This window comes from Gobio gobio, assembly GCF_949357685.1.
Source record: "Gobio gobio genome assembly, chromosome: 11".
Taxonomy (NCBI): domain Eukaryota; kingdom Metazoa; phylum Chordata; class Actinopteri; order Cypriniformes; family Gobionidae; genus Gobio; species Gobio gobio.
The window spans coordinates 48,431,466-48,458,513 of NC_137104.1; the positions used below are offsets into that span (position 1 = coordinate 48,431,466).

The 27,048-nt window shown below is 45.0% G+C and overlaps 1 protein-coding gene across 1 annotated transcript; it reads left to right on the top strand.

Annotated features, from left to right (window-relative positions):
• LOC307134429 (E3 ubiquitin-protein ligase TRIM39-like) lies at window positions 1–26,769 on the top strand. Its single transcript, XM_079830170.1, has 8 exons — window positions 1–121; window positions 570–659; window positions 8,135–8,670; window positions 10,883–10,963; window positions 14,450–14,683; window positions 14,775–14,913; window positions 16,054–16,080; window positions 25,960–26,769. Exons 2-8 carry the CDS (start codon window positions 572–574, stop codon window positions 26,499–26,501), a joined length of 1,647 nt encoding a protein of 548 aa, XP_079686296.1. The 5' UTR covers window positions 1–121; window positions 570–571; the 3' UTR covers window positions 26,502–26,769.
• Window positions 26,770–27,048: the final 279 nt, after the last annotated feature.

A 27,048-nucleotide genomic window follows, 5' to 3' on the forward strand; every position in this document is an offset into this window, starting at 1 on the left:
AGAGAGAGAAAGTGAAACTAACTTCACCAACGACAGTATGGACGCCTGAAACGATCAACCTCTTCAAACAAAATAATTTGAGCCGTTCAAAGAGTCTTGTGGACACATCTGATCCTCACAGGTAATGATAGAAATATAAGAGAGATTGAGCTGAACAGGTTTCTAATGGAAGTGATCTGGTTTAGTAGGTTTATGTCAAACTGGAATAAGTTGAACACAACCAGGTTAAAACGTTGAATACTTAACTACTTTAGTTGTTTACTGCACTGAAATTAAATCAGAATTGTATTAAAATTACTGTATGTCATGTGATTGGTTGGATAGCAAAGTTTGGTGTTTCTGTCAGTTTGTCACACGGCACAAAGACTAAAGAAACAGGAAGTAAATGAGCTGCAGACAGAAACCTGCCAAACTGCAGCTGAAAAACTCAATGTACTTAAAACCAAATTAGATAACACTTGGTCATACAAAATATCTGTTAATTTTGAAAGAAAATGTTTATCTAGGCTACGTTTCCCATTATTATGAATAGCAGTTCCTAGTTAATTTTTTTTTTTATCCTTAAAAAGACATGAAAAGAAGAAGAAAAATGGCAGAATCTTCCTCAACGTCAGAGAAAAGACAAAAAAACAGCAGAGGGAATACAGATGTTCCTCCACGTGAGTCAATAAGCCAATTCAAATCTTATATTTTATCTTCTTGAAATGTTCCCCTGTTGCCTAGATTAACCCTCTAGGGCTCTTCGGTCATTTTTTTTTTTAAATGTAAAAAATCGTAGCTTCATCGGAATGGTACGGAACTTGGTGACTTTATTGGTACTTGGTATATGAACACACAAAAAAATTGCCAACAGGATTTGAAAAGTCTAAGTGGTCATAAAAAAAATTGTCACACTCAGGGTCTTCGGGTCAAAAATGACCCCCTTAGGAAATGAATGGGAAATTGACAAAAATATGAAAATACAGAGTTTTTTTGTGCGTACAATCTACAAATCAGCCACGATGCAGCAAAAAAGCACACAACAGTGAAGGGGTGAATCTCTAAAAGTGCAAGAGAGTGCAAAACATACAAATACACTCACACACACACACACTTATACACACTGTTATCATCCTGGGTTTTCCTTTCTCTGTCTCCCTCTTGTGGTCATTCACGTACGCACTCGCTCATCACGCTCATCCCTACTCATTATCTCTCACAGCTGTTTTCCCTTCCCGATCTATTTCCTCACCTGTTATCTCTTTTGTCTTGATTGTCTCAGCCTCTTAAGTCCCTCTCCGTCTTGGTCTAGTTGTCGGATTATTACTTCTGCAAATGAGAGACGTTGGTTTGTTACCCGATCTTGTCATGTCCCGTCCAGTGTTTGTGCTCATATTGTAACTGTGTGCAGAGTACCTGTGTGGCGCCTGGCTGTTTCTCCCGTGGCCTCCTACAAGGAATCATCACTCTGTCCTCGTGGGATCCTGAGTTGTTTCAGCCTTGTGGCAGTTTCTGTTTTGGCTCTGTTGCCTGACGTTTTGTTCAGTTTTGCTATTTGAGGACTTTTTCCTTTTTGTTCCATTAAAGACAGTGAACTGCATCCTCCCTGGTTTCTTCATCCTCCTTTCACATAACAGAATAATCCGACCAAAAGGATGGACCAGACGAGTAGCAGTCCTTTTCATACGGCCGTCGAGTTCCAGGGTGCTCTGCTGGGTAAGCACGAGGAGGACCTAGCCGCCACGAGACGTGTTGTGGACTCTCTGACCGCCCAGCTTTCTGACCTGACCCAGCAGCTCCACTATTATCGCCAGGAGGCCACGAGTTCCGCTGGAGGGCGTGATCCGCCTGAACCGCGCATCAACAATCCGCCGTGCTATTTGGGTGAGCCAACACAGTGCCGATCTTTCCTCACACAATGCGAGGTTGTGTTCTCTCTCCAGCCCTTGACTTATGCCAAGGAACGGTCGAGAGTGGCTTACGTGATTTCTCTCCTTGACGGACGGGCTCGAGAGTGGGCTGCGGCTAACTGGGATGCTGAGGCAGACTGTGTCCAGAGGTTTTCTCTTTTCAAGGAGGAGATGATCCGAGTTTTTGATCGCTCTGCTCATGGGGATGAGGCATCTCGTCTTCTGTCCACTCTGCGTCAGGGGAAGAGGTCAGTCACTGATTACTCGATTGAGTTTCGTACTCTGGCTACCACCAGCGGATGGAACGGTCCTGCTCTGCAAGCCCGTTTTCTCGAGGGTCTGTGTTCAGAGGTCAAGGACGAGGTCCTTGCCCGGGAGGTCCCGGAGAACCTTGATTCTCTGATCGAGCTGGCTCTGCGTGTGGAGAGACGGTTCGAGGTGCGACGGAGGGCCCGCAGACTGGAGTCTTCTTTGTTCTCCTCTTCCATACCGAGAGAGTCGTCACATCCTTCGCCCGCGGATCCCGAGCCGATGCAGCTTGGGGGTCTTCGTATTTCCACACGGGAACGTCAGCGCAGGATAATGAATCGCCTGTGCATGTACTGTGCTGCCGCTGATCACTTTGTCTCCAGGTGTCCGGTAAAAGCCAACGCTCGTCAGTAGGCGGAGGGTTACTGACGAGCGCCACTTCATGGGTCTCTCCTTCTAAGTCCTGCACTTCTCTTCCCATTCATCTTCGCTGGCCGGGGTCGTCAGTTTCATGTTCTGCGTTGATTGACTCTGGAGCGGAGGGGAACTTCGTTGATGAGTCATGGGCTCTAGAGCAAGGTATTCCTCTTTCTGACTTACAAGACTCCACCCCCCTGTACGCTCTTGACGGTAGCGCCCTTCCTAGGGTACAGAGGAGAACTGTTCCATTGACGCTTACTGTTTCTGGTAATCATAGAGAGACTATTTCTTTTTTTGTTTTTAGTTCTCCCTATTGCCCAGTTGTTTTAGGCCATCCTTGGCTTGTACTCCACAATCCCCAGTTTAACTGGGCGGAGGGATCTATTTTGTCTTGGAAATTGTCATGTCATGTTGATTGTTTGTCTTCTGCTGTTCCTCCTGTCTCGTCTATTACTGTTTTTCAGGAGGAGCCAGGAGATTTGTCTGGAGTCCCGGAGGAGTATCACGATTTGCGGGAGGTATTCAGTCGTTCTCGGGCCACTTCTCTTCCTCCTCATCGCCCGTATGATTGCGGTATAGATCTTCTCCCGGGGACCACGCCTCCTCGGGGAAGACTATATTCGTTGTCTACTCCCGAACGTAAGGCTCTTGAGAGTTACCTGTCCGATTCGCTTAACGCCGGTACCATCGTTCCCTCTTCTTCTCCTGCGGGAGCTGGTTTCTTCTTCGTTAAGAAGAAAGACGGCTCTCTGCGTCCCTGTATAGACTATCGAGGTCTGAATGACATCACTGTCAAGAACCGTTACCCCTTGCCACTGATGTCATCGGCCTTCGAACTCTTGCAGGGAGCTAAGGTTTTTACTAAGCTCGATTTACGCAACGCCTATCACTTGGTGCGAATCAGGGAGGGGGACGAATGGAAGACCGCGTTTAACACGCCCCTCGGGCACTTTGAATATCGAGTCCTTCCGTTCGGGTTAGTAAACGCTCCCGCTGTCTTTCAAGCCTTAGTCAATGACGTCCTACGGGACATGCTTAACGTATTCGTTTTTGTTTACTTGGACGACATTTTAATTTTTTCACCGTCACTCCAAGTACACATCCAACATGTTCGTCGTGTTCTTCAGCGGCTATTGGAGAATCGTCTTTACGTTAAGGCTGAGAAGTGTTCTTTCCACGCTCCCTCTGTTACGTTTCTGGGCTCGGTCATCTCGGCAGAAGGAGTTAGTATGGACCCGGCTAAGGTTCAGGCAGTCACTGACTGGCCCGTACCCGAGTCTCGCCTAGCGCTACAGCGTTTTCTTGGTTTTGCTAATTTTTACCGTCGTTTTATTTCTGGGTTTAGTCAGGTGGCCGCTCCTCTTACCGCTCTTACCTCTACCAAGTCACAATTTAGGTGGTCAGAGTCGGCACAGGCTGCGTTTGACGCACTAAAATCCCGATTCACCACCGCGCCGATCCTTTTGACCCCCGACTTTTCTAAACAGTTTATCGTTGAGGTCGACGCTTCCGAGGTGGGGGTCGGGGCTGTTCTGTCCCAGCGTTCCGCCGCCGCCGGAAAGATACATCCCTGCGCTTTCTTTTCCCATCGGCTCTCTCCCGCTGAGCGTAATTATGACGTTGGAAACCGGGAGCTGCTCGCCATTCGTCTAGCGCTAGGCGAGTGGCGACAGTGGTTGGAGGGATCTCCCGTTCCGTTTTTGGTCTGGACCGATCACCGTAACCTCGAATATATTCGTAAGGCTAAGAGACTCAGCGCCCGTCAAGCCCGTTGGGCTCTGTTCTTTACTCGTTTCGATTTTACCATCTCGTTTCGCCCGGGTACCAAGAACGTCAAGCCGGATGCGTTATCTCGTCTCTTTGATTTATCCTCTTCCTCTGAACCAGAGGAAATTATCCCTTCAGGTCGGGTAGTTGGTACGTCCATTTGGGGAATAGAGAGGCTGGTTAAGCGCTCTCTCGCTCGTGTCACTGTTCCGCGTAATGTTCCTAGGGGACTTCTTTTTGTCCCCGTATCCACGCGACGTGCTGTCCTTCAATGGGGACACACATCTAAATTGACTGCCCATCCAGGCGTTCGGGGCACCCTCTCGTTTATCCGCCAGCGCTTCTGGTGGTCCTCATTGGAGCGTGATGTACGTAGTTTTGTGTCCTCGTGCGTTACGTGCGCGCAGACTAAGGCTGGTAATTCTCCTCCAGCCGGTCTGCTTCGGCCGCTACCGGTGCCTTCACGTCCTTGGTCTCACTTGGCCCTTGACTTTATCACCGGGCTTCCCCCGTCGGCAGGTAATACCGTTATTCTCACGGTGGTAGACCGCTTCTCGAAATCAGCCCATTTTATTCCACTCGCTAAGCTTCCTTCTGCCAAAGAGACCGCCCAGATCCTGGTTGATCAGGTTTTCAGGCTACATGGTCTTCCCTCTGACATAGTGTCGGATAGGGGGCCTCAATTTTCGTCTCAGTTTTGGAAAGAGTTTTGTCGTCTGATTGGGGCATCCGTTCGGTTCTCTCGTCCGGTTATCATCCCCAGACTAACGGTCAAGCTGAACGAACCAATCAGATCATCGCCCGCATGCTGCGCAGTTTCTCTCACCAGAGTCCCGCGTCCTGGTCCCAGCATCTTTCCTGGGCCGAGTACGCCCATAATTCGCTTCCATCCTCCGTCACCGGACTGTCCCCTTTCCATTGTTGCCTCGGTTACCAGCCGCCGCTGTTTGCTTCCCAGGACTCTGAATCGAACGTTCCTTCCGTACAGTCCTTTATTAGTCGTTGTAAGCGTACCTGGAGAAGAGTGCGGTCCGCCCTTTGTCGAGCTAGAAAGCGCATGACCATTGCCGCTAATAAACGCAGGATTAAAAGCCCTCGCTACGTTTGCGGTCAGAGAGTGTGGTTATCCACTACTAATTTACCTCTCCAGTCCGATTCACGCAAGTTGTCGCCCCGTTTTATCGGACCTTTTCGCATTTCTAAGGTGATTAATCCTGTCGTTGTTAAGCTTCACCTCCCGCCTAAATTACGTCGGATTCATCCTGTGTTTCATGTTTCTTGCGTTAAGCCTGCCATTCGCCCTCCCTCCCGCCCTGTTCAGGGTCCTAGTATTAAGGATATCCCCGTTTTTAGGGTTCGCCGTATTCTGGACATGCGCCGTCGGGGACGTGGTCATCAGTATCTGGTTGACTGGGAGGGATACGGTCCAGAGGAGAGAAGCTGGGTTCCCTCCCGGGACGTCCTGGATCCTTCCCTCATCTCTGATTTCCTCCGGTCTCGGCAGGTGCCCCTAGGAGCGCCGGGTGGCGCTCGTTGAGAGAGGGGTACTGTTATCATCCTGGGTTTTCCTTTCTCTGTCTCCCTCTTGTGGTCATTCACGTACGCACTCGCTCATCACGCTCATCCCTACTCATTATCTCTCACAGCTGTTTTCCCTTCCCGATCTATTTCCTCACCTGTTATCTCTTTTGTCTTGATTGTCTCAGCCTCTTAAGTCCCTCTCCGTCTTGGTCTAGTTGTCGGATTATTACTTCTGCAAATGAGAGACGTTGGTTTGTTACCCGATCTTGTCATGTCCCGTCCAGTGTTTGTGCTCATATTGTAACTGTGTGCAGAGTACCTGTGTGGCGCCTGGCTGTTTCTCCCGTGGCCTCCTACAAGGAATCATCACTCTGTCCTCGTGGGATCCTGAGTTGTTTCAGCCTTGTGGCAGTTTCTGTTTTGGCTCTGTTGCCTGACGTTTTGTTCAGTTTTGCTATTTGAGGACTTTTTCCTTTTTGTTCCATTAAAGACAGTGAACTGCATCCTCCCTGGTTTCTTCATCCTCCTTTCACATAACACACACAAAAACACACGAATGAACGTGTGTCATTGCGAAAGCTAATTTTGTGAAAAGTGTGAAATAAAAGCAAATCATCAATGTAAGAAATAAAGCGCACAGCAATGAAAGCATGTGACTGTAAGCCATCAAGGTTGCAAAATAGACACACTCACACACACACACATAGGGAAATATGAGACTGGTGAAACTGTAAAAGAGAAATGTGAGAATATGTGAAATAAAATCAATGAATCAAATAAAGGGGAGAGATGGATCCAAAATGCAAAAGTCACACACCATGTCCCTCTCTTGAACACACACACACACACACACACACACACACACACACACACACACACACACACACACACACACACACACACACACACACACACACACACACACACACACACACACACACACACACACACACACACACACACACACACACACACACACACAGTAACAGAGTATTTTTATTGATCTATTTTCCATTTACGGTTTGATAATTATTATACTTTTGCTGTTATTTTAGTTTTTTGTTCATAATTGCTGTTTCCTTTTGAATAAGAGTTACTGTTAATTAAATATGTAAATAATATGCGCATAATATGTAAATATAGTTAGGATGATATTTAAAACACTTTTTTTATTTCTCTATTTTCCAATTACTGTTTTATAATTATTATATGTTGCTGTTATTTTAGTTTTTTGTTCATAATTGCTATTGCCAATTTTGAAAAAGAGTTACTCTTCATTGAATTGTACAAAAAATTATTTTAATGAAAATGTTTATTATAAAAGGTTAATAAAAAAAATTATGATTGAAAGAACTGCATTTTTATTAAGTTACAATTAAAACAATGGGTAACAAAATGCTTTCCATTTGTTCTCTTTCTAATGCAATGTTCAGGTTTGACTGTATTATAAAGTAAAACTGCCACTTCAAATTACCATTTAAACCAACCAAACAAACAAAAAACTTGACAAAAATAGTCTTTGAGAATCTCTTATTATATATTAAAATCCACAACCTGAAAAAAAATAGGCAAAATATGTGCAAAAACAACTAGAATTCACAAGCCTTTCTACAGAGAGCTGTAAATCCATCTAGTGGTTAAAATATGATATTGCATGATAATAATGCTCACTGCTTCCACCAGATGGCACCAATCTGATTTCAAAAATAGTTTTCTATAGGCCAAGTCTCTACTTTAACCTGAAATACAGCATATATATATATATATATATATATATATATATATATATATATATATATATATATATATATATATATATATATATATATATATATATATATATATATATATATATATATATATGCTGTATTTCAGGTTAAAGTAGAGACTTGGCCTATAGAAAACTATTTTTGAAATCAGATATATATATATATATATATATATATATATATATATATATATATATATATATATATATATATTATATTCAATGGGAAAAATGGATCATAATTATTGCATAAATATTAATTATTATCATAAAATTCTCTCAAAACACAAAAAAGAAAGAAAAAATATTATTGAACAAAAATACATTTCATTGATTTTACTGAGAAAAAAATAAATAATTGATTTCAGGGGTTGGGTCACTTTTGACCCGAAGGTCCTGAGTGTGACTGGAAAACGAAGAACCTCAGAGGGTTAAAGCTCTGCGCATTCTGGACATTCTCTCAACAAGATTTTGACTTTTCACTCGTGCAGTAATTTATCTTCATCATTTCTCTCTCCAGCAATGTCTTCCTCCAGCGTTCCACTGACTAAGGAGCTTCAGTGCTCTATATGTCTGGATGTGTTAAGTAATCCAGTCAGCACTCCATGTGGACACAACTTCTGCAAGACCTGTCTGAATAAGTGCTGGGACAACAGCCAGACCTGCAACTGTCCATATTGTAAAGAAACATTCAAGCTCAGACCTGATCTCAAGATTAATACCACACTCAGAGAGCTCGTAGTTCATTATAAAAACAGAAATCCTGAGAAGAAACCTGAAGTTCTGTGCGACATCTGTGAAGAAAGAAAGCTGAAAGCCCTGAAGTCGTGTCTGGTGTGTCAGAGCTCTTACTGTGAAACTCATCTGGAGCCTCATTTGAGAGTGACAGGTTTAAAGAAACACAAACTGATCAATCCTGTGAGTAATCTGGAGGACTATATCTGTCAGAAACATGAGAGACCTCTGGAGCTGTTCTGTAGAGATGATCAGACAATCGTGTGTCTGTCCTGCACTGACGGAGATCACAAGAACCACAACACTGTTCCTGTAGAAGAGGTGAACAATATTATAATATTTTACCTGTACATTAAAATCATGTAATTCCATCAATCATATGTTGTTCTTTTTGATGTGCTTTAAAGTACAGCACGTGTGTCAGTGCAAAAAAAAACTGCTGTTACTTGTTTCACATGTGATTATCTATTTACATTTAAAGGTCCCATGGCATGGCATTTTTTCTATTATTGTATAATGTTTCCTGAGGTGTACTTATATATAGTTAGTATGATTTTTACATCAAAAAATGTCATAATTTAGAAATAAAGAGGTTTCAAGAGGCGTGTCTGCTGTGAGACTTCAGTGAAAACGCCCACTGTTGTGATTGGCTGACATCTTTGCATTTGAAATGAGTGTTAGATTATAGGCTTGTTCGACTTCACCCAGAGATGCGCAGACCAATCGGCGGCTGACTTGAAGCAGTGCATGCCGGTTAGAAATGTTGTCCGACTTGAGGCAGCGCTGACGCCACGTGACAGTGACGTATGCCAACAAAGTGCCGCGAGAGCGATTCGAGAGCAGCCGGCTAATACAGCCAGTGCAGTTGCTCGAGAGCGGCTGCACGAGGCTGCACGGACTCTGATGACGTCACAGCTGTTCCACGATTGGCCGGATTCACCGCATGACAGCGATCACGTGTGTTTCGTGTTTATTCTAAAACCTTCAGCTCCACTAATGCGAACAAATCTGTTTTTTATAATGGTAAAACCTCCTTTCATGTAGCCGCGATGTTATATTGTCATGTTTATCAAAATAAAACTGATTAAAAACGTAGACCCCACTTCATTGATAGTGTAGGCTTATATGTTAAACTTTATTCTTGTACAAACAGATGCTGTATTAAGCAGTGCATAAAGTATTACATGACAATAATGTCTCTGAATTTCTCTGTGTATTGCCAAATATTGCATTTATTTCACTTCAGCTGATAAAGTATGCAAACACAGTGCGAGCGTCACTGCAGGAAGCAGAAAGTGTCCGATTTCACGTCTCTGTTTGTTGCTCCGGTTTCATCCGGCCGCAGCCGATGTCGAACACCCCTTATGTTGCGGAGGGGGTGTGGTTTAGCAAGGCACTGCACACTGCAGGAGATAGAGAGACTGACTGGGCACTCGTGAACCAGAGACGGACAGCTGGAGGAAGTTTTATTGTACTGAGTTGTTGAGAGCGCTGTGCTGTTAGCGCAAGCTTATTTTGTTTGTGTCTGAGAGTTCTGAATAAACAGTCCCAGTCACGTCAACTCTGCCTTCTTCCACCTTATTCTACGAACTTTGTAACACTTGTAATGTACCATTACAGCCGTCGAGATGCTCGAATCGTCCAGGTGTGGATTATAGCATTATTTTTAGATCTTTTCTCATCACATGAACGGCTCCATCGCGTGAATGCAGTGATCTCGTCATTGCAATGCGTTTTCTCTCACAAAATGCTTTCACCACAACTAACAGCAAACACGGCATCGACAGGAATACAGTAAGAGCTTTGTGCAGCATAACAGCGTCATTCATTATAACGGCAGTTTGGGCAAGTGTGCAGATACACTCGGGACGTGTGATTGACAGCTTAAAACATTATAAAAAGTGTTCTTTGATTGCTCTCTGTAGTTTAATCACTTAAATAACGGATTTGTTTCGTGCTACTAACAGAAACGATCGTTTTAGTCACTGGCTTGATTCACTGATGCATTACGCTTAGGGCATCAAGACGGCAATCATTAAACGATCTAGAAAGATAGTCTCAGTGAACTTGAATGATTAGCTACACATCAGAAATCACTGATCACAGATCAGGCATTAATGAACACTGTTACTCACTGTGTGTTGCGGTGCTGTCGAATCCATATCGTAAAGTCTGTTTGTAAAGCCTGTGCTGACATCGCGACTGATAAACTGAATCCATTTTCTCTGAATGCTCTGGGCGGGCAAAGCAGAGGAAGGGGAGGTAACCTTTTCTGGTATGACGACATAACAGGCAAGATTCCAGATCGGCTCGTCTGAGCTGTCATTTTCTCAAAGGCAGAGAAAGACAGCCAGAACTCGGTTTACACCCATGAAAAATGTCTAGCCACTTGGGGACCATATACAGGCTAGGGGAACTCATATTAATGTTAAAAAACCTCATAAAATAAAATTTTCATGCCATGGGACCTTGAAGAATATAAAATAGAAATCTCTGTTATAATAAATGTGTCAGTGTTGTTCTCTGTTTATAGATGATCCAAGACACGCAGCAGATGATCCAGGACAGAATCAGGAAGATTCAAGACATCAAACACTCAGCAGAAGTCAGAAAAGTGAGTGGTTTTGGGTGATTGTTAGATGGTTTCTTACTGGACACATGAAATGCAGCAGATGACACTGTCATAAAATTAATTGCATGCTTCGTCCGGTTATAGTTATAACCTTGGTTCTCTGAGGGAGATGAGTGAGACATCTCCCTATGGGAAAAGCCTCTTACGTGGTCATCCATACATCCGAAGTCCTATACAATCACACCTATCAGGCCAGCTCTCCCGGGAAGCCCCACCCCTGGCCCAAAATGGCATACTTTACAGCTCCTCCGAGCGGATGACTAATGGGCCCTCTGGTGAGATGTCTCACTCATCTCCTTCAGAGAACCGAGGTTATAACCATTTCCGGACATTCTCTTTTGGTCGATCTTCGGGTGATTCCAGCACAGCCTGTGTTAAGGTAGACTTTGTGACATCCAGTTTATATTTCTTGAATGTGTGCGGAGAAGCCCAGTCCGCTGCCACACACACATCTTCCATTAAGATTCGTTCAAACATGGATTAGCAGATTCTCTCTGAAAGAGGAGGGTGGAAAGCCTGAACTTCTACTTCCAAACACCATGAGCCCGGCTTGATTACCTTGGGCATTAATGATGGATTTGGGTGCAAAATAACCCTGGGAAAATTGTGTGTGAACTTGATACACGCAGGGTTAACTGAATGTGCATGTAGTTCACCCCAGTGGATTGTGCTTAATGACCACTGGGTGTTTGTACACTCCACCCAATTGTCTAGGTGAACTGAAAAAGCTCTTATCTAGTTTAAACGTGTCTTGGAGAGACCTCCAGTGGCGATACCAAGAGGTCACACTGTGTTTTTGTGTGTAAATACTCATTTGATTCAATAGCAGCGGGGAAATTGGTGCGCTCTCCCCTAAAAGCGAACCTCAGGTACTTCCTGTGCTGCGGAAGGATAGAAACATGATATAAGCAGATCTGTCGTGACAAACCAGTCCTCGGACCTGATTGAGACACAATGTATGGGTGTAAGCATCCTAATATATAGAACACACAGATCTAGATTAGGGCGCAGCCCTCCATCCTTCTTTGGCACGAGACATAACCAGAGCCAGCAAATTTATAATCTGTAGGACCAACTAAGATATATCTGCCAGATTCTCCCACTCTGACAGAAATCTAGTAAGCGTACCAGCCTCTCGAGACTGGCCTCTGATGTACTCTGCACCGCGAGTGCAGCGCCCTGAACGGCTGACCGGCAGGTAACATCTGACTCTACAGCGCCACCTTCCTCTTCGGAGGGCGCAAGCCATCCTCAGATGACCCGCGAGGGCTCTCCGCGCCCCGGCACTCGGGCGGGGTCGGTGGATTGACCCTGTTAGGGCACCGAAAGCAGATGGGCACCGTATGCTGAGGTGAGCTCCGCCTGCCCCCGGGGGGGACCGCCCTCACCGCCCTGGGCCCACTGGCGTCAGGGCTTCTTGGACACAGCCTTCCTTGAAATAATGACGGCCCTCAGAACCGTCTTAATCTTGGGAAGGCCTGAGGGTGCCACCCACCACCCCACCCTCTTGAGGGGGGGTACGGGTGGCGACGTTCTATTTTGCTGCGCCCGGTGTGAGGAGCTCGTACCTGGTGTCTGCTGCTCCCGCACCACAACAGATGAGACCTGGCGTTACACACCCAGGTCTTTCAGCAGGTCAGCTTAGCATGCACAAAGCCATAGTGAGCAGGCATGCGGCAGCCTGACCCGCTGCCGAGTACGCTTTGCCCACCAGGACTGCTTATATACCGTATATGCAGTAAATTAAGTAATATAAATGCAAAAAATGCTCTTAATGGCTCGGTAGGCAAAGTCGGGGCTTAATGGCCGATGCCAAATCGGGAGAGAGATGGCTCGCAAGCGTCTCGTCCACCCTCGGCACCGAACCATAACCATGTCTCATCAGACCCGTAATATTATTCTATACACAGATGTGGGGGCTGGAAACTTAGACATGGACCGCTCCCATAATCTCGACACCTCTGTGTGGAGATTAGAGAGAGACGGCAAGCCCCGCTATGGAGGCTGAATAGTAGGCACAAAGAAAGCGCTCATAAGCCTGCTTTAACTGAGGCGCGCTCCTGATTATAAACATATATACACACATAAGATAATGAATATATACCATAATATTTAACTGCTTATTCACCACCTCCAACTCCTCTCTTGCAAGGGATTGAAGTGACGAGTCTTCACATCTACCTGCATTCATACTGCAGATATCAACCTCCTGTTTTACTGTTAGAGCTAGATAACTGCAGCATCGCTGCCGGCCCCCGGTCGGGAGAAACCGCAGTGCGGGCTCCCGAACCCAAAGAGGAAGCACCGGACCTGCCAGATGAAGGCACTGAAAGGGATGAACCCGTCTCTAACCTCTCTGACAGGACCATGCGCGAGCCCCGCGACACAAGCCGCCGCCGCTGCCTCAACAGCAGCGGTGCTCACGCCACGGGAAACGCGAGCCAAGGCGCCCTCCTCAAAGAGCGCCCGGCGAGATAGCAATACCCATAGCGAGCTCCGCGACACAAGCCGCCGCCGCTGCCTCGACAGCAGGTGGGCTCATGCCGCGGGAAACGCGAGCCGCGGTGCCCTCCTTGAAGAACGCCCGGCGGGATAGCAACTTTCCTAGAGGCAGCGTTCCTCACAATGCTCACACCCGGCCCCCTCGAGAGCTGACTGAGCGTGCTGCTACAAAACAAACAACAACGCACATCAAGTGTGTATTCCCACTCACAATGTAGCTAGAGCAGGGAGGAACACACTTTCTGTACTGCTGTTCGTACTCGCCATAGTGTCTCTCTTTTATGAGTCAGTATGTGTTGCAAACTTGTTATATGAAAACAAAAAAGTCTGAACCCAGAAACGAACATAGAGTTGACAAGGACAATTTTACATAGCGAGCTTGTTGAAGACAACAGAAGCTGTGGGCGTGTGTTTGCCGGTATGCTTTATAGTTCAGAGTCTATGACGTCACCCGCCCATGACGTTCCGTCTCTCTATTGGACTGATTACATACATGCTTCACGACGCAATCACGCAGAGGCGTTCCCAAAGCGGTGACGCAGCTCGAGTTCCCTTGAAAGGGAACTTTGGTTACACAACCATGACAATGGCCATCTTGAACCTCTCTCGCTGTATGGCGTAGGACCACCGTTCAGGAGCCACGACCACAGAAATCTCCACGATTGGTCATCTTTCGTCTGGGACAGCCCAAAATCGTACAATGTGTAACAGGGCATTAATCCTTGAGCCAAGCTATACAAAATATACTATACTGTTTAATTGGAAAATTCTTCCTCCTTTTTTAATTTTCTGAAAATTGGTTTTTCAAACTTCTTGCATGAATAGTCCACAAAGTGGTGCTATATAAGCAACTTTATGCTTTTGCTAGTTTTGCTACAAGCACATTTAGGTATATCTGCCATTACATTGATGCTTGAACCCATATAATATATATTTAATAATTTGTTTATTGTCCTGGTTGAGAAGAGAAACACAGAGAAGGAGAAAGCAGCCCGTGTTGAGCTCTTCACTGATCTCATCCGCTCCATTGAGAGATGTCAGACTGAACTGCTGGAGATGATGGAGGAGCAGCAGAAAGCAGCAGAGAAACAGGAGGAAGAGCTCATTGAAGAGCTGGAGCAGGAGATCACTGAGCTAAAGATGAGAAACACTGAGCTGGAGCAGCTCTCACACACTGAAGATCACCTCCACCTCCTACAGGTCAGTCAACATCTCTCTGATCAATGATAATGCAGTATATGACACCATAACACTTCACATGCTGAAGGATTTCTCCTCTCTCCTGCTGTAGATTTACTCATCCCTGTGCAGATCTCGAAACACCAGGGACTGGCCTGAGATCAGTATGAAGACTGATGAGAGTCTGGAGACTCTGAGGAGAGCTCTGACTCAACTGCAGGACACTCTACTGAAGAAATTCACTCAAACTGGTACATCATATTAAATGTACAGATACATATATATTCATCATCTTTTAATATCAGTAATGAAGAATGAGTCTGATTCAAGCTGAAATAAGAGAAATACTGTCAGGGTTTGTAGAAGGGATGAGGCGAGGACTCAAAGATGCAGATAAATGGGTCTTTTAATGATAATAATAAAATAAAACAAGATGAAACAAAACTACCCAGAGTGGGAAAAACAGACTTGACTAGGAAAACATGAGGTACATTTGACGATTCCGCGCAGGACTGCAAATACAAGGAGATTAAATAGGGAACAAACAAAAGAGGGTAACAAGGCAAGAAAGGTGGGGCAAATGAATCAATAATCAGGAAACAAGGTGGGCGGGGTTAGACAATAGACATGAGCACATGGCACAAAGAAACACTTGACAAGACATGTGCTCACACCAAACGTGACATGAACATGCAGCAAATGAAAACTCATCAGCTGCATGTTCACACAAAACATGACAACATGAAAGCACGCAGCCAGTGAAACACACCAACCACGTGCTACACAACACAAAACATAACATGAAAGCACACGGCTGATGTAAATATGAGCCGTGTGCTACACAGAACACAACACACAGACAGAAGAGCAAACGCTCACATGACAAGTCAGAGCGCACGAGAACGAGCAAATGCTCATTCCGTGCGCTCGTGGCAAAAAACAAATCCCAACACAAAACTGAAACCCAAACTAGACCGAAGTGCTGGGATCCGAACACCACGCCCCGCACACAAAACACAAGGACAGAAGAGCACGCAGCTCGAGCATGCTCAAAGCTGCGCGCTCATACAAGACAAGACAAACAATACAGGAGTGTCAGGGCTCTGTCACAAAACCATGAATAAACTAGACAGAAGTGACAGAACCCTGACAAATATGTGATCATGTGTTTGTGTCTCATAATCATCAGTTCTTCTTGAAGAATGCAGGTCATTTTCAGCTCTTCAGAAAACATGGGCAAATTCTTCATGTGAAGAGGATGTGTGTGTGAAAGGCCTAAAGCTTAAACAACTTAGCGGTGCTCAGCTTTAACGACTTTAGAGCTTGTCTGTAATTCCACACATAAACATGTCAAAGATCTAATGATGTTTTATTGTCATGTGTCTCTACAGAACTGAAGAGGATACAGCAGTATGCAGGTACAGTGTGTGTGTGTGTGTGTGTGTGTGTGTGTGTGTGTGTGTGTGTGTGTGTGTGTGTGTGTGTGTGTGTGTGTGTGTGTGTGTGTGTGTGTGTGTGTGTGTGTGTGTGTGTGTGTCTGTCTGTCTGCACTACACTAAATTACATTCATACACTCTTTGAAAAGTAATACATTACAATCAGTGCTGGCCCATGGGGTTGTGGAGCCCTAGGCAAGATCATGAAAATAGGCTATCATTTTTCGAGTGAAGATAAAGCACATAAAACGTCAATATTTAAGTGATAACATTATATTATAACATTATGACCTAATATTGTGTTAGTCCCCCTTTTGCTGCCAAAACAGCCCTGACCCGTCGAGGCATGGACTCCACTAAACCCCTGAAGGTGTGCTGTGGTATCTGGCACCAAGATGTTAGCAGCAGATCCCTTTAAGTCCTGAAAGTTGTGAGGTGGGGCCTCCATGGATCGGACTTGTTTGTTCAGCACATCCCACAGATGCTCAATTTGAGGAAGATGTGCTCAATTTGGAGGCCAAGTCAACACCTCAAACTCGTTGTTGTGCTCCTCAAACCATTCCTGAACCATTTTTGCTTTGTGGCAGGGCACATTATCTGCTGAAAGAGCCACAGCCACCAGGGAATACCATTTCCATGAAAGGGTGTACATGGTCTGCAACAATGCTTAGGTAGGTGTCAAAGTAACATCCACATGGATGGCAGGACCCAAGGTTTCCCATTAGAACATTGTCCAAAGCATCACAGTAGGCTTGTTTGACTTTATACAGCGCTGCACAGATCAATTGGCGGCTGACTTAAAGCAGTGCATTCTGGTTAGAAATGTTGTCTGACTTGAGACAGCGCCGATGCCACGTGACTGGGATATATGCCATCAAAGTACAGCGAGAGCGATTCGAGAGCAGCCAGCTGGTGCGTTTTGCGCAACTTCTCCAGAGCGACTACACAAGCTCTGATGATGACACAGCTGTTCCACGATTGGCTGGATTCACCGCATGACAACGAGCATTTCGTTTTTTGTGTTTATTCTAAAACCTTCAGTTCCACTAATGCTCGCAAATCTGTTTTTTATAACAGTAAAACCTCTTTTCATGTAGTCACGATACTATATTGTCATGTTTAACAAAATAAAACGGACAAAAAAAAACATATAGGCTTATGTTGAACTTTATTATTGTACAAACAAACGCTGGCTTATGTTGAACTTTATTATTGTACAAACAGACGCTGTATTAAGCAGTATATAAGTATTACATGACAATGTTGTCTCTGAAACATCTGTAAATTTGACAAATATTGCATTTACTTCACTTCATCCGTGATAAAGTATGCAAACACAGCGTGAGCGTCACTGTGGGAAGCAGAAAGTGTCCGACTTCATGTCTCTGTTTTCAGCTCCTCCTCGTCTACACGCGGCAACTCTCGCCAATCGGTTACATCCAGCCGCAGCCGATGTTAAACCCACCTAATGCCTCCGCTGGCTTGCCTTCTTCCAATAGTGCATCCTGGTGCCATGTGTTCCCCAGGCAAGCAAAGCACTTGCACCTGACCATCCACATGATGTAAAAGAAAATGTGATTCATCAGACCAGACCACCGTCTTCAATTTCTCCGTGGTCCAGTTCTGATGCTCACGTGCCCACTGTTGCCGCTTTCGGCGGTGGACAGGGGTCAGCATGGGCACCCTGACTGGTCTGCGGCTACACAGCCCCATACACAACAAACTGCGATGCACTGTGTATTCTGACACCTTTCTATCAGAACCAGCATTAACTTCTTGAGCAATCTGAGCTACAGTAGCTCTGTTTGATCGGACCACACGGGCCAGCCTTCACTCCCCACGATCATCAATGAGCAACTCTATCGCCGGTTCACCACTGTTCCTTCCTTGGAGCACTTTTGATAGAGACTGACCACTGCAGACCAGGAACACCCCACAAGAGCTGCAGTTTTGGAGATGCTCTGACCCAGTCGTCGAGCCATCACGATTTGGCCCTTGTCAAACTCGCTTAAACCCTTACGCTTGCCCATTTTCCTTGCTTCTAACACATCAACTTTGAGAACAAAATGTTCACTTGCTTACCTTAATATATCCCACCCACTAACAGGTGCTGTGATGAAGAGATAATCAGTGTTATTCACTTCACCTATGGGTCATAATGTTATGCCTGATCGGTGTATATTCAACATACATATGCAAAAAATATTTTAAAAGATTTAAACAAGAGTGCAAGTGAACTTGAAAAATGAAACTCAATACATATACATAAAACACAAATAAATAAAATGAAATTTGTGTATAGTACATAAAAATGAAATAAAAATTTAAATATATATATAAAAAAAAAAAAATTAGGCTACAGATAATTCAATATTTCAATGTATTAATGCGTATGAAGTGTGTAACATTCAACATACATATGTAAAAATATTTAAACAGATTTAAACAAATGTAAGTATACAGTGCAAGTATATATGTAATCTATCCTACTCATGAAGCACCATGACGCATGCGCGAGAATATGACGTCGAGCCGGCGTTCGGGCATCCATGAAATGCACACTTTAGCACCATTTTGAGCACTACGCCAAGACCTAAAGCACGATCAATGTGGCATTCAACAGCTCAGATATGGCGCGTCTTCATCTGCTTGTAAACAAAGCTCCTCGCTTCCGGGTCATGTGTCAGAACGCCGGCTCTATTCTCGCACATGCGTCGTGGTGCTTCATGAGTTCACGTCTGAAGCCCAGAATAAAGTTGAATAAAGTCGCTATTTAGATTTTTTGTTTGGTTCAATAAACACCCCAGATGCCAGAACACATCTTGTACATGTTAGAATAGGGGGTCAAATTGCCTAAAGTTATTAGTACTGTATTAATGGTATTAATGGTAGTTAGGCTTAATTATTGGCTTATTCTGGTTGATGAACTTGAATATTACTCAATAAGTGCCATAATTAATGAGGATAAAACTTTCACTTCAGAATAGGGGGTCAAATTATCTTTACTACACTATTTTTGCAATTTATAACTGCAAAATCAGCAGTAATTAAACATAGGTTACTAGCTTATTGTTCAGTTAACTTAACAGAAAATACACAGAAATACAATTACATCGCTACAGAAAAAGAATATATGACTTATTAAGTTCTCGGTCTTCCCCGGGGCCTCCTCCCGGTTGGACATGCCCGAAACACCTTCCCGGGAAGGCGTTCAGGAGGCATCCGGAACAGATGCCCGAGCCACCTCAGCTGTCCCCTCTCGATGTGGAGGAGCAGCGGCTCTACTCCGAGTTCCTCCCGAGTGACTGAGCTTCTCACCCTATCTCTAAGGGAGCGCCCAGCCACCCTGCGGAGAAAGCTCATTTCGGCCGCCTGTATCCGGGATCTTGTCCTTTCGGTCATGACCCAAAGCTCATGACCATAGGTGAGAGTAGGAACGTAGATTGACCGGTAAATCGAGAGCTTCGCCTTACGGCTTAGCTCTTTCTTCACCACGACAGACCGGTACATCGACCGCATTACTGCAGAAGCTGCACCGATCCGTCTGTCAATCTCCCGTTCCATCCTCCCCTCACTCGTGAACAAGACCCCTAGATACTTAAACTCCTCCACTTGGGGCAGGAACTCTCCACCAACCTGGAGTGGGCAAGCCACCCTTTTCCGACTGAGGACCATGGCCTCGGATTTGGAGGTGCTGATCCCCATCCCAGCCGCTTCACACTCGGCTGCAAACCGTCCCAATGCATGCTGAAGGTCCTGGTTAGAAGGGGCCAACACGACAACGTCATCCGCAAAGAGCAGAGACGAAACCGTGTGGTCCCCAAACCTGACACCCTCCGGCCCTTGGCTGCGCCTAGAAATTCTGTCCCGGGGAAGACCGAGGACACGCTGGAGGGACTATGTCTCCCGGCTGGCCTTGGAACGCCTCGGTGTCCCCCCGGAAGAGCTAGAGGAAGTGTCTAGGGAGAGGGAAGTCTGGGCATCTCTGCTTAGACTGCTGCCCCCGCGACCCGGCCCCGGATAAGCGGAAGAAGATGGATGGATGGATGGATGGACTTATTAAGTTGTAAATAATTGCTAATATGCCCTTACTGTAATGTTAAGTTAATCATTAATTACTATTGTGTCCATGCTTAACTAGCAAATCATTAATTACTAGTTTAACTAATGCATAATTCTGGACCCTTAAAGGACAACTCCGGTGAAAAATGAACCTAGGGGTAATTAACACATGGTTACCGAGTAGATCGTTCTCTGGGATGCATTTCATGAAAATTGAATGTAAAGAGTTTTATCTCTAAAAACAGATTATCTTATAACGCTAGTATATGGGGCATAGAATTAGTAAAATTAAAACGCTAGTTAATACCACTAACAAGGCTCAAAATAGCCTCACACTAACACGGTAGCATAATGATGGTCCCTACATGCAAATCGTCCGAAGCATTGAGAACTTTGTAAGTGTACAAACAGTTTAATAGGAAGATACTTTATAAAGACAGTACATTAAGCATACAGACAGGAGCCATCTTGGAAAACGCTTCAGTTACTTACGTAACCTCGGTTCCCTGAGAAGAGGGAACGAGTATTGCATTTGCTAAACGCTAGGGGGATTTCCTTTCCTCAAGAAATATGAAGCCTTTTTATCCTAAAAATTACCATGTAAAACGCAGTGCAGCTGCACAGCGCCTCGGCAGGAAGCAGCTGCGTGCTGATTGGCTGTGCTGCTGTAACCGTAGATACGATATTCATGGTGAAGTCACTAAACATTAAGCCAGACCTGAGTCGGGCTATTTCAATATGAATAGCACACATATGATATATATATATATATATATATATATATATATATATATATATATATATATATATATATATATATATATATATATATATATATATATATATATATATATTTATATATATATATATATATATATATATATATATATATATATATATATATATATATATTTATATATATATATATATATATATATATAGATAGCCCGGACAGAGTCGGGTTATAATTTGGTATACTGATAAGACCAGACAAGTCGAGTCATATAAGGAACTGTATGCTTATGACCTTACACAAGTACTCAACCCAGACCGGAATATTCGGGCCATCAGGAATTAATATGTGTTTATACAGCGAGAAGCCCAGCCTGTAAGGCAGGGACATCCAAATTATAAAACCTGATAAAAGTGGACGGGGAGGCCCAGCCTGCCGCCGCACAGATATCGTTCAGCGAAATGCCAGTGGACCAAGCCCATGAAGAGGCCCTGCCTCTAGTAGAATGAGCTTTGATGCCTATAGGGCAGTTGAGTTCTTTGGACTCGTAAGCCAGCAAGATAGCGTCCACTATCAATTGTGACAAGGTCTGCTTTGTGACCGCGCACCCACGGGTGCGACCACCAAAGCACACAAAGAGCTGTTCCGATTGCCTGTAAGCAGCGGAACGCTCTATGTATATTCTCAGCACTCTGACAGGACAGAGCAAATTCACATCTTCCTTATCTTGTGATGCCGGAAGTGCTGAAAGTGAAATGACCTGTGCTCTGAACAGAGTAGAGAGCACCTTAGGTACATATCCATGCATTGGTTTGAGGACGACCTTAGAGTCGTTTGGCCCAAATTCCAGATAAAAGGCGCTCACGGAAATCGCGTGCAGATCACCCACTCGCTTGACTGATGCGAGTGCCAGCAGAAAAGCGGTCTTGAGTGAGAGGAGCTTTAAGCTCACAGAATGAAGAGGCTCGAATGCCAAGCCTTTCATAGCATCCAAGACCGTGGACAGGTCCCATATAGGGACTGAAGGGGGGCGAGGTGGGTGAAGCCTTCTAGCCCCTCTGAGAAAGCGCACGATCAGATCGCTCTTCCCCAGTGTTTGTCCATTCACCTGAATGTGGTATGCTGCTATGGCAGCCACATAAACTTTGAGCGTGGAGGGGGAACGACTCACGTCCAGTAGCTCTTGTAAAAAAGTGAGCACTTCTGATATTTCACAATTATGTGGGACCAGACTTCATGCTTTACACCAGTCCGAAAAGACTGACCATTTGCCTGAATAGAGCCTGAATGGTCGCGGGGGCTCTGGCTTCAGAAATGGTGTTTAACACACTTTCAGAGAGGTTCTTTTGTACCCGTTGATGGGCCAGACATGAAGTGCCCATAGATCGGGACGGAGATGCCAGATCTGCCGTTTCGCCTGCATGAGGAGGTCTCCATGAGAACCATGGTTGGTTCCTCCAGAGCGGGGCTATTAAAAGCACAGCGCATTTGCTCTCCCTGATCCTCTCTATGACCTCGGTTAATATTGAGATAGGGGGAAAAGCTGGGCCATAAAGAGGAAGGCTGGGCCATTCGTGGGCCAGCGCGTCCTTGCGCTTGGAGAAATATGTTGGGCAATGAGCATTGTCTTCTGAGGCGAAAAGATCTACTTTTGCCTCGCCAAACATGCCCCAAATTATCTGAATCGCTTGTGGGTGAAGAGACCATTCTGCTGGGGAAATGTTGCCCCTGGACATCATGTCCGGACCCAGATTCAGAATGCCTGGCACATGAGTCGCTCTCAGTGAACTCAGGTTGCGCTCCGCGCATATTAGGAGTTTTTCCGCCATTGTATGCAGACCAATAGATCTCAGGCCGCCCTGGCGATTTATATAGGCTACCATGACCTGCTGTCCATTCGGATCAGAACATGGTGGTGTTTTATGTATGGAAGGAAAGCTCTCAGTGATAGTGTGACCGCTTTCATCTCCAGACAGTTTATGTGAAGGCTCTTTTCCGCGTCTGACCAGAGACCGGAGACCGGAGACTGGCCTGCCCTCGTGAAGGGCTCCCCAACCTAGGTTGGATGCATCTGTCGAGATGACTTTCCACTTCGTAACAGTGCCCAAACTCACGCCCGTCTGATACCAGAAGGGACTTTTACAAGGGGCCAGAGCTAATATGCAGCTGTGGTCGACCTTGATTTGTCAGCACTGTAGAGGGCGCTGTAGAGGGCGCATGTGTAACAGACCTAGTCTGAGGACTGGCGCCGCCGAGGCCATGAGACCTAACATCCTCTGAAAACGTTTGAGAGGAGTGTATGCACCGGTCTTGAAAGAGGCTGCTCGGCTCCGAACAGAGAGCGCACACTCTGATGTCAGTCGTGCGTTCATCTCTAGTGAGTCTTACACTGTCCCTAGAAACTAAACGTTCTGTGTGGGAGACAATGAGCTCTTTGCCACATTGATTCTGAGGCCCAAGCATTTCAAATGGTTGAGAAGCCAAGATGGTTGAGAAGCCAAGATCTGTGGTTTAGCCAATCGTCGAGATAGATGAGAATTCTCATTCCCCGAAACCTCAGCGGGGTTGATGCTGCTTCCACGCACTTCGTAAACGTGCAGGGAGCAAGGGATAGACCAAAGGGTAGCACTTTGTATTGGTAGGCTTTCCCCTCGAAGGCGAATCTCAAGAATGGCCTGTAATGAGGGGCAATTTGGATGTGGAAATACGAATCCTCTATATCTACATCGAAGAACCAATCTCCCGGGCGAATGTGCGCAAGGATTTGTTTCATTTTCAACATTCTGAACAGGCGCTTCATGAGGGCCTTGTTCAAATGTCTGAGATCTAGAATGGGTCTGAGACCGCCATCCTTTTTTGGTACAAGGAAGTAGTGACTGTAAAAGCCTGACTCGCTCTGTGAGGGGTGCATGGCTTCCACCGCCCCTTTTATTAACAGTTTTGATATTTCGGTTCGAAGCATGTGACTTATGTCGCTTCTCACCATTGTCTCTACCACGGCGTGAAAGCGCGGTGGTCTGCGAGCGAACTGTAGCGAGTAACCCTGTTCTATTATGTTCGACACCCATTTCGAAATGCCGGGAATAGCCTGCTAGGCCTCGGCTTGTGAAGCCAGAGAGCCCGGGAGAAAAAGAGGATTTGGCGCGAGAATAAAATGGCGCCTTCCACGACTTGGAAAGTTCCTCGTGGACTTCTGGGAAGAAGGGAGCGGGTTTTTGAGTGGTTGGATGGCGGCGGTTTTTAAAAAACCACTCATCCAGCCTGCTTCTCGTGGGCTCCTGGGGTTGAGACCAGTCAATGCCGAGGTCGTCCACGGCCTTCGTAAGCAGGCGCATAAGCTCAGCGTCCACTGAGGTTTTTCCGCCTGTGGCAGTCCGCGTTGAAGTGGCGTGCTGCGAGACAGTGTCCGACCCCCCGTTTCCAGATGCAGCAAGCGAGAGGCTGTCATCATCCTCCTCTTCCGGCACGCCAAAGGAGACAGCAGCAGCCGCCAGACGAGAGGAGCTGTGCTGACCCTCGGCGAACATAACAGGCGATGGCGAGGCACGCGGGGAAATGGCCGGCGTGTGCTTTCCAGAACACTCCGGGGGCCTCTGGTCGCGGCGGTTTTTCTTCCGCAGTTCGAAAGGCTGAGTGCAGGGGACGGAATCCGGGTCGAAGCTGGCGAGCCGAGCCCGAACGGTCTGCAGCGCCATCTCGTCGCACTCCGGGCAGCCGCCCTGGTTGAGTGCGGCCTGCGCGTGGTCTCGTCCAAGAGGAGACGCAGATAATGTTCTGGTCCTCGTCCAAGAGAAGGCCTCTGCACAAGGCGCAGGAGGAACGAGATATTTGAAACAACGCTCGGCTCTTTTTGGAAGTGTGTAGCGACGGCAAACACACGGAGGTAATAAAAAGGATATGTGCTGGAAATAATCTGAACCTGGCGAGACAGGGTCTTTTAAACCCCTGGCTATGCAAATTCTGCTGCCCCGTGAGGCGGGAATATTAGAGGGACCTGATTGGTCCTCCCGCCCAGCGGTCTCGCCATAGGTTCCTGCAGTTGCAGCAGCACAGCCAATCAGCACGCAACTGCTTCCTGCTGAGGCGCCGTGCAGCTGCACTGCGTTTTACATGGTAATTTTTAGGATAAAAATTTGCTTCATATTCTCGAGGAAATGCAAACGCAATACGAGAGTACTCTCGAAAGGGAACAGTCTCGACAAGTTGAGCCACGAACGCTGTGCTAAGTGATGAACTGTGGAATCTCATATGGTCCGTTGTTTCCGTAAGAAAGCACTGAACGCAACAGAGAAAATAATAATAATAATAATAATTTTTACAAAAACTGAACGCAACAGAGACTAGTGCTTCCAAAGGATACACACTAAAGAGATGGCGGATTATTCAACCGTGGCTCGACTTGTCGAGACTGTTTTCCAAGATAGCTCCTGTCTGTATACGTGTAATGTACTGTCTTTATAAAGTATCTTCTTATTAAACTGTTTGTACACTTACAAAGTTCTCAATGCTTCGGTTTGCATGTAAGGACCCTCATTATGCTACCGTGTTAGTGTGAGGCTATTTTGAGCCTTGTTAGTGGTATTAACTAGCGATTTAATTTTACTTATTATATGCCCCATATCCTAGTGTTATAAGCTAATCTGTTTTTAGAGGTAAAACTCTTTACATTCGATTTTCATGAAAACGCATCCCAGTGAACGATCTACTCGGTAACCATGTGTTAATTACCCTTAGGTTCATTTTTCACCGGAGTTGTCCTTTAAAATGTAAAGTTAATCATTAATTACTAGTGTGTTCCTGCTTAACTAATGCTTAGTTGTGTACAAGTTAATCCTTAATTAATGCTTAACTAATGCATTATGCTGGACCCTTAAAATGAAGTGTTACCAAAAGGAATGCATTGCTTTACTAGATACTTGAAAAATAAATCTGATTAGGCTACATAACTCAATTTACCTGTAATGCTTTACCCCCAACACTGTTAAAAAATGATTAAATATTAAGAACATCTTAATCACCAAATATCTGTATTGTGAAGTTGTGATTCATATTCTCTGTTTTCTCAGTGGATGTGTCTCTGGATCCTGATACAGCTCATCCTAATCTCATCCTGTCTGATGATGGAAAACAAGTGATACATGGAGACATTTGGCAGAAACTCCCAAACCCAAAGAGATTTGATACATGTCAATGTGTTCTGGGAAAGGAGGAATTCTCCTCAGGGAGATTTTATTTTGAGGTGCAAGTGAAGGGAAAGACTGGATGGGATTTAGGAGTGGCTCATGAATTCATTAACAGGAAGGGATCGATCACACTGAATCCCAATAATGGATACTGGACTGTGATTCTGAGGAATGAGAAATATTTTGCCTGTGATAATCCTCCTGCCCCTCTGCCTCTGAGAGTGAAGCCGCAGCGGGTCGGTGTGTTTGTGGATTATGAGGAGGGTCTGGTCTCCTTTTATGATGCGGAGTCCAGCTCTCATATCTACTCTTACACTGCTCAGTCTTTCACTGGGAAACTCTATCCATATTTTAGCCCATATCTAAACAATAAAGGTAAAAACTCAGCTCCTCTGATCATCAGACCTTTCAATTACAATAAATGAATTTACCTCTACTATGAAATACTTGATGAAAATAATGTTTCATGTTTAGAAACCTTAATTCTGTGCTCCTACTCAAAGGATGAGAATTGGTTTACATCAAAGGGATTACTGCATCTGAATAAAGACATCATTAATTGTTGTATTCCATCTACATGATTAGCTCACTATGTGTAATACAGATATTGTTTAAAAAAAATTCCAGGTTCACAACCAATTCAGGGTCATTGTTTATTTGTACACAAAATAAAAAATAAAACATCACACTCTTTTTTTTGTAAACTTTTTTTTGAGAAGTTCTCCTGTGCATATTTCTAAATACAAATAGGCCTAGTCTCTGCAATTATTAGTGGAATTAAATAATTATTTGTAGACCCATTGTTCTGGGCACATTCAGAAGAAAACTTTGAGAGGAATAAAAGGAAAAATGAAAAACAAATAGCCTATAGAAAGTTAGAAAGAAAAAAAACGAATAAACTATAAGTAAAAAGGTAGAGATAAAAGTCCAAAAACCTTTTACAAAACCCTTTTGGTAACATTTTTACCATGT

Bases quoted from the DNA above. Each gene is read 5' to 3' on its own strand.
- LOC307134429 (XM_079830170.1), top strand. From the start codon at position 572: ATGAAAAGAAGAAGAAAAATGGCAGAATCTTCCTCAACGTCAGAGAAA. The intron at 14,914-16,053 runs GTACATCATATT...GTGTCTCTACAG, and splicing joins GAAGAAATTCACTCAAACTG to AACTGAAGAGGATACAGCAG. The intron at 16,081-25,959 runs GTACAGTGTGTG...CTGTTTTCTCAG, and splicing joins GAGGATACAGCAGTATGCAG to TGGATGTGTCTCTGGATCCT.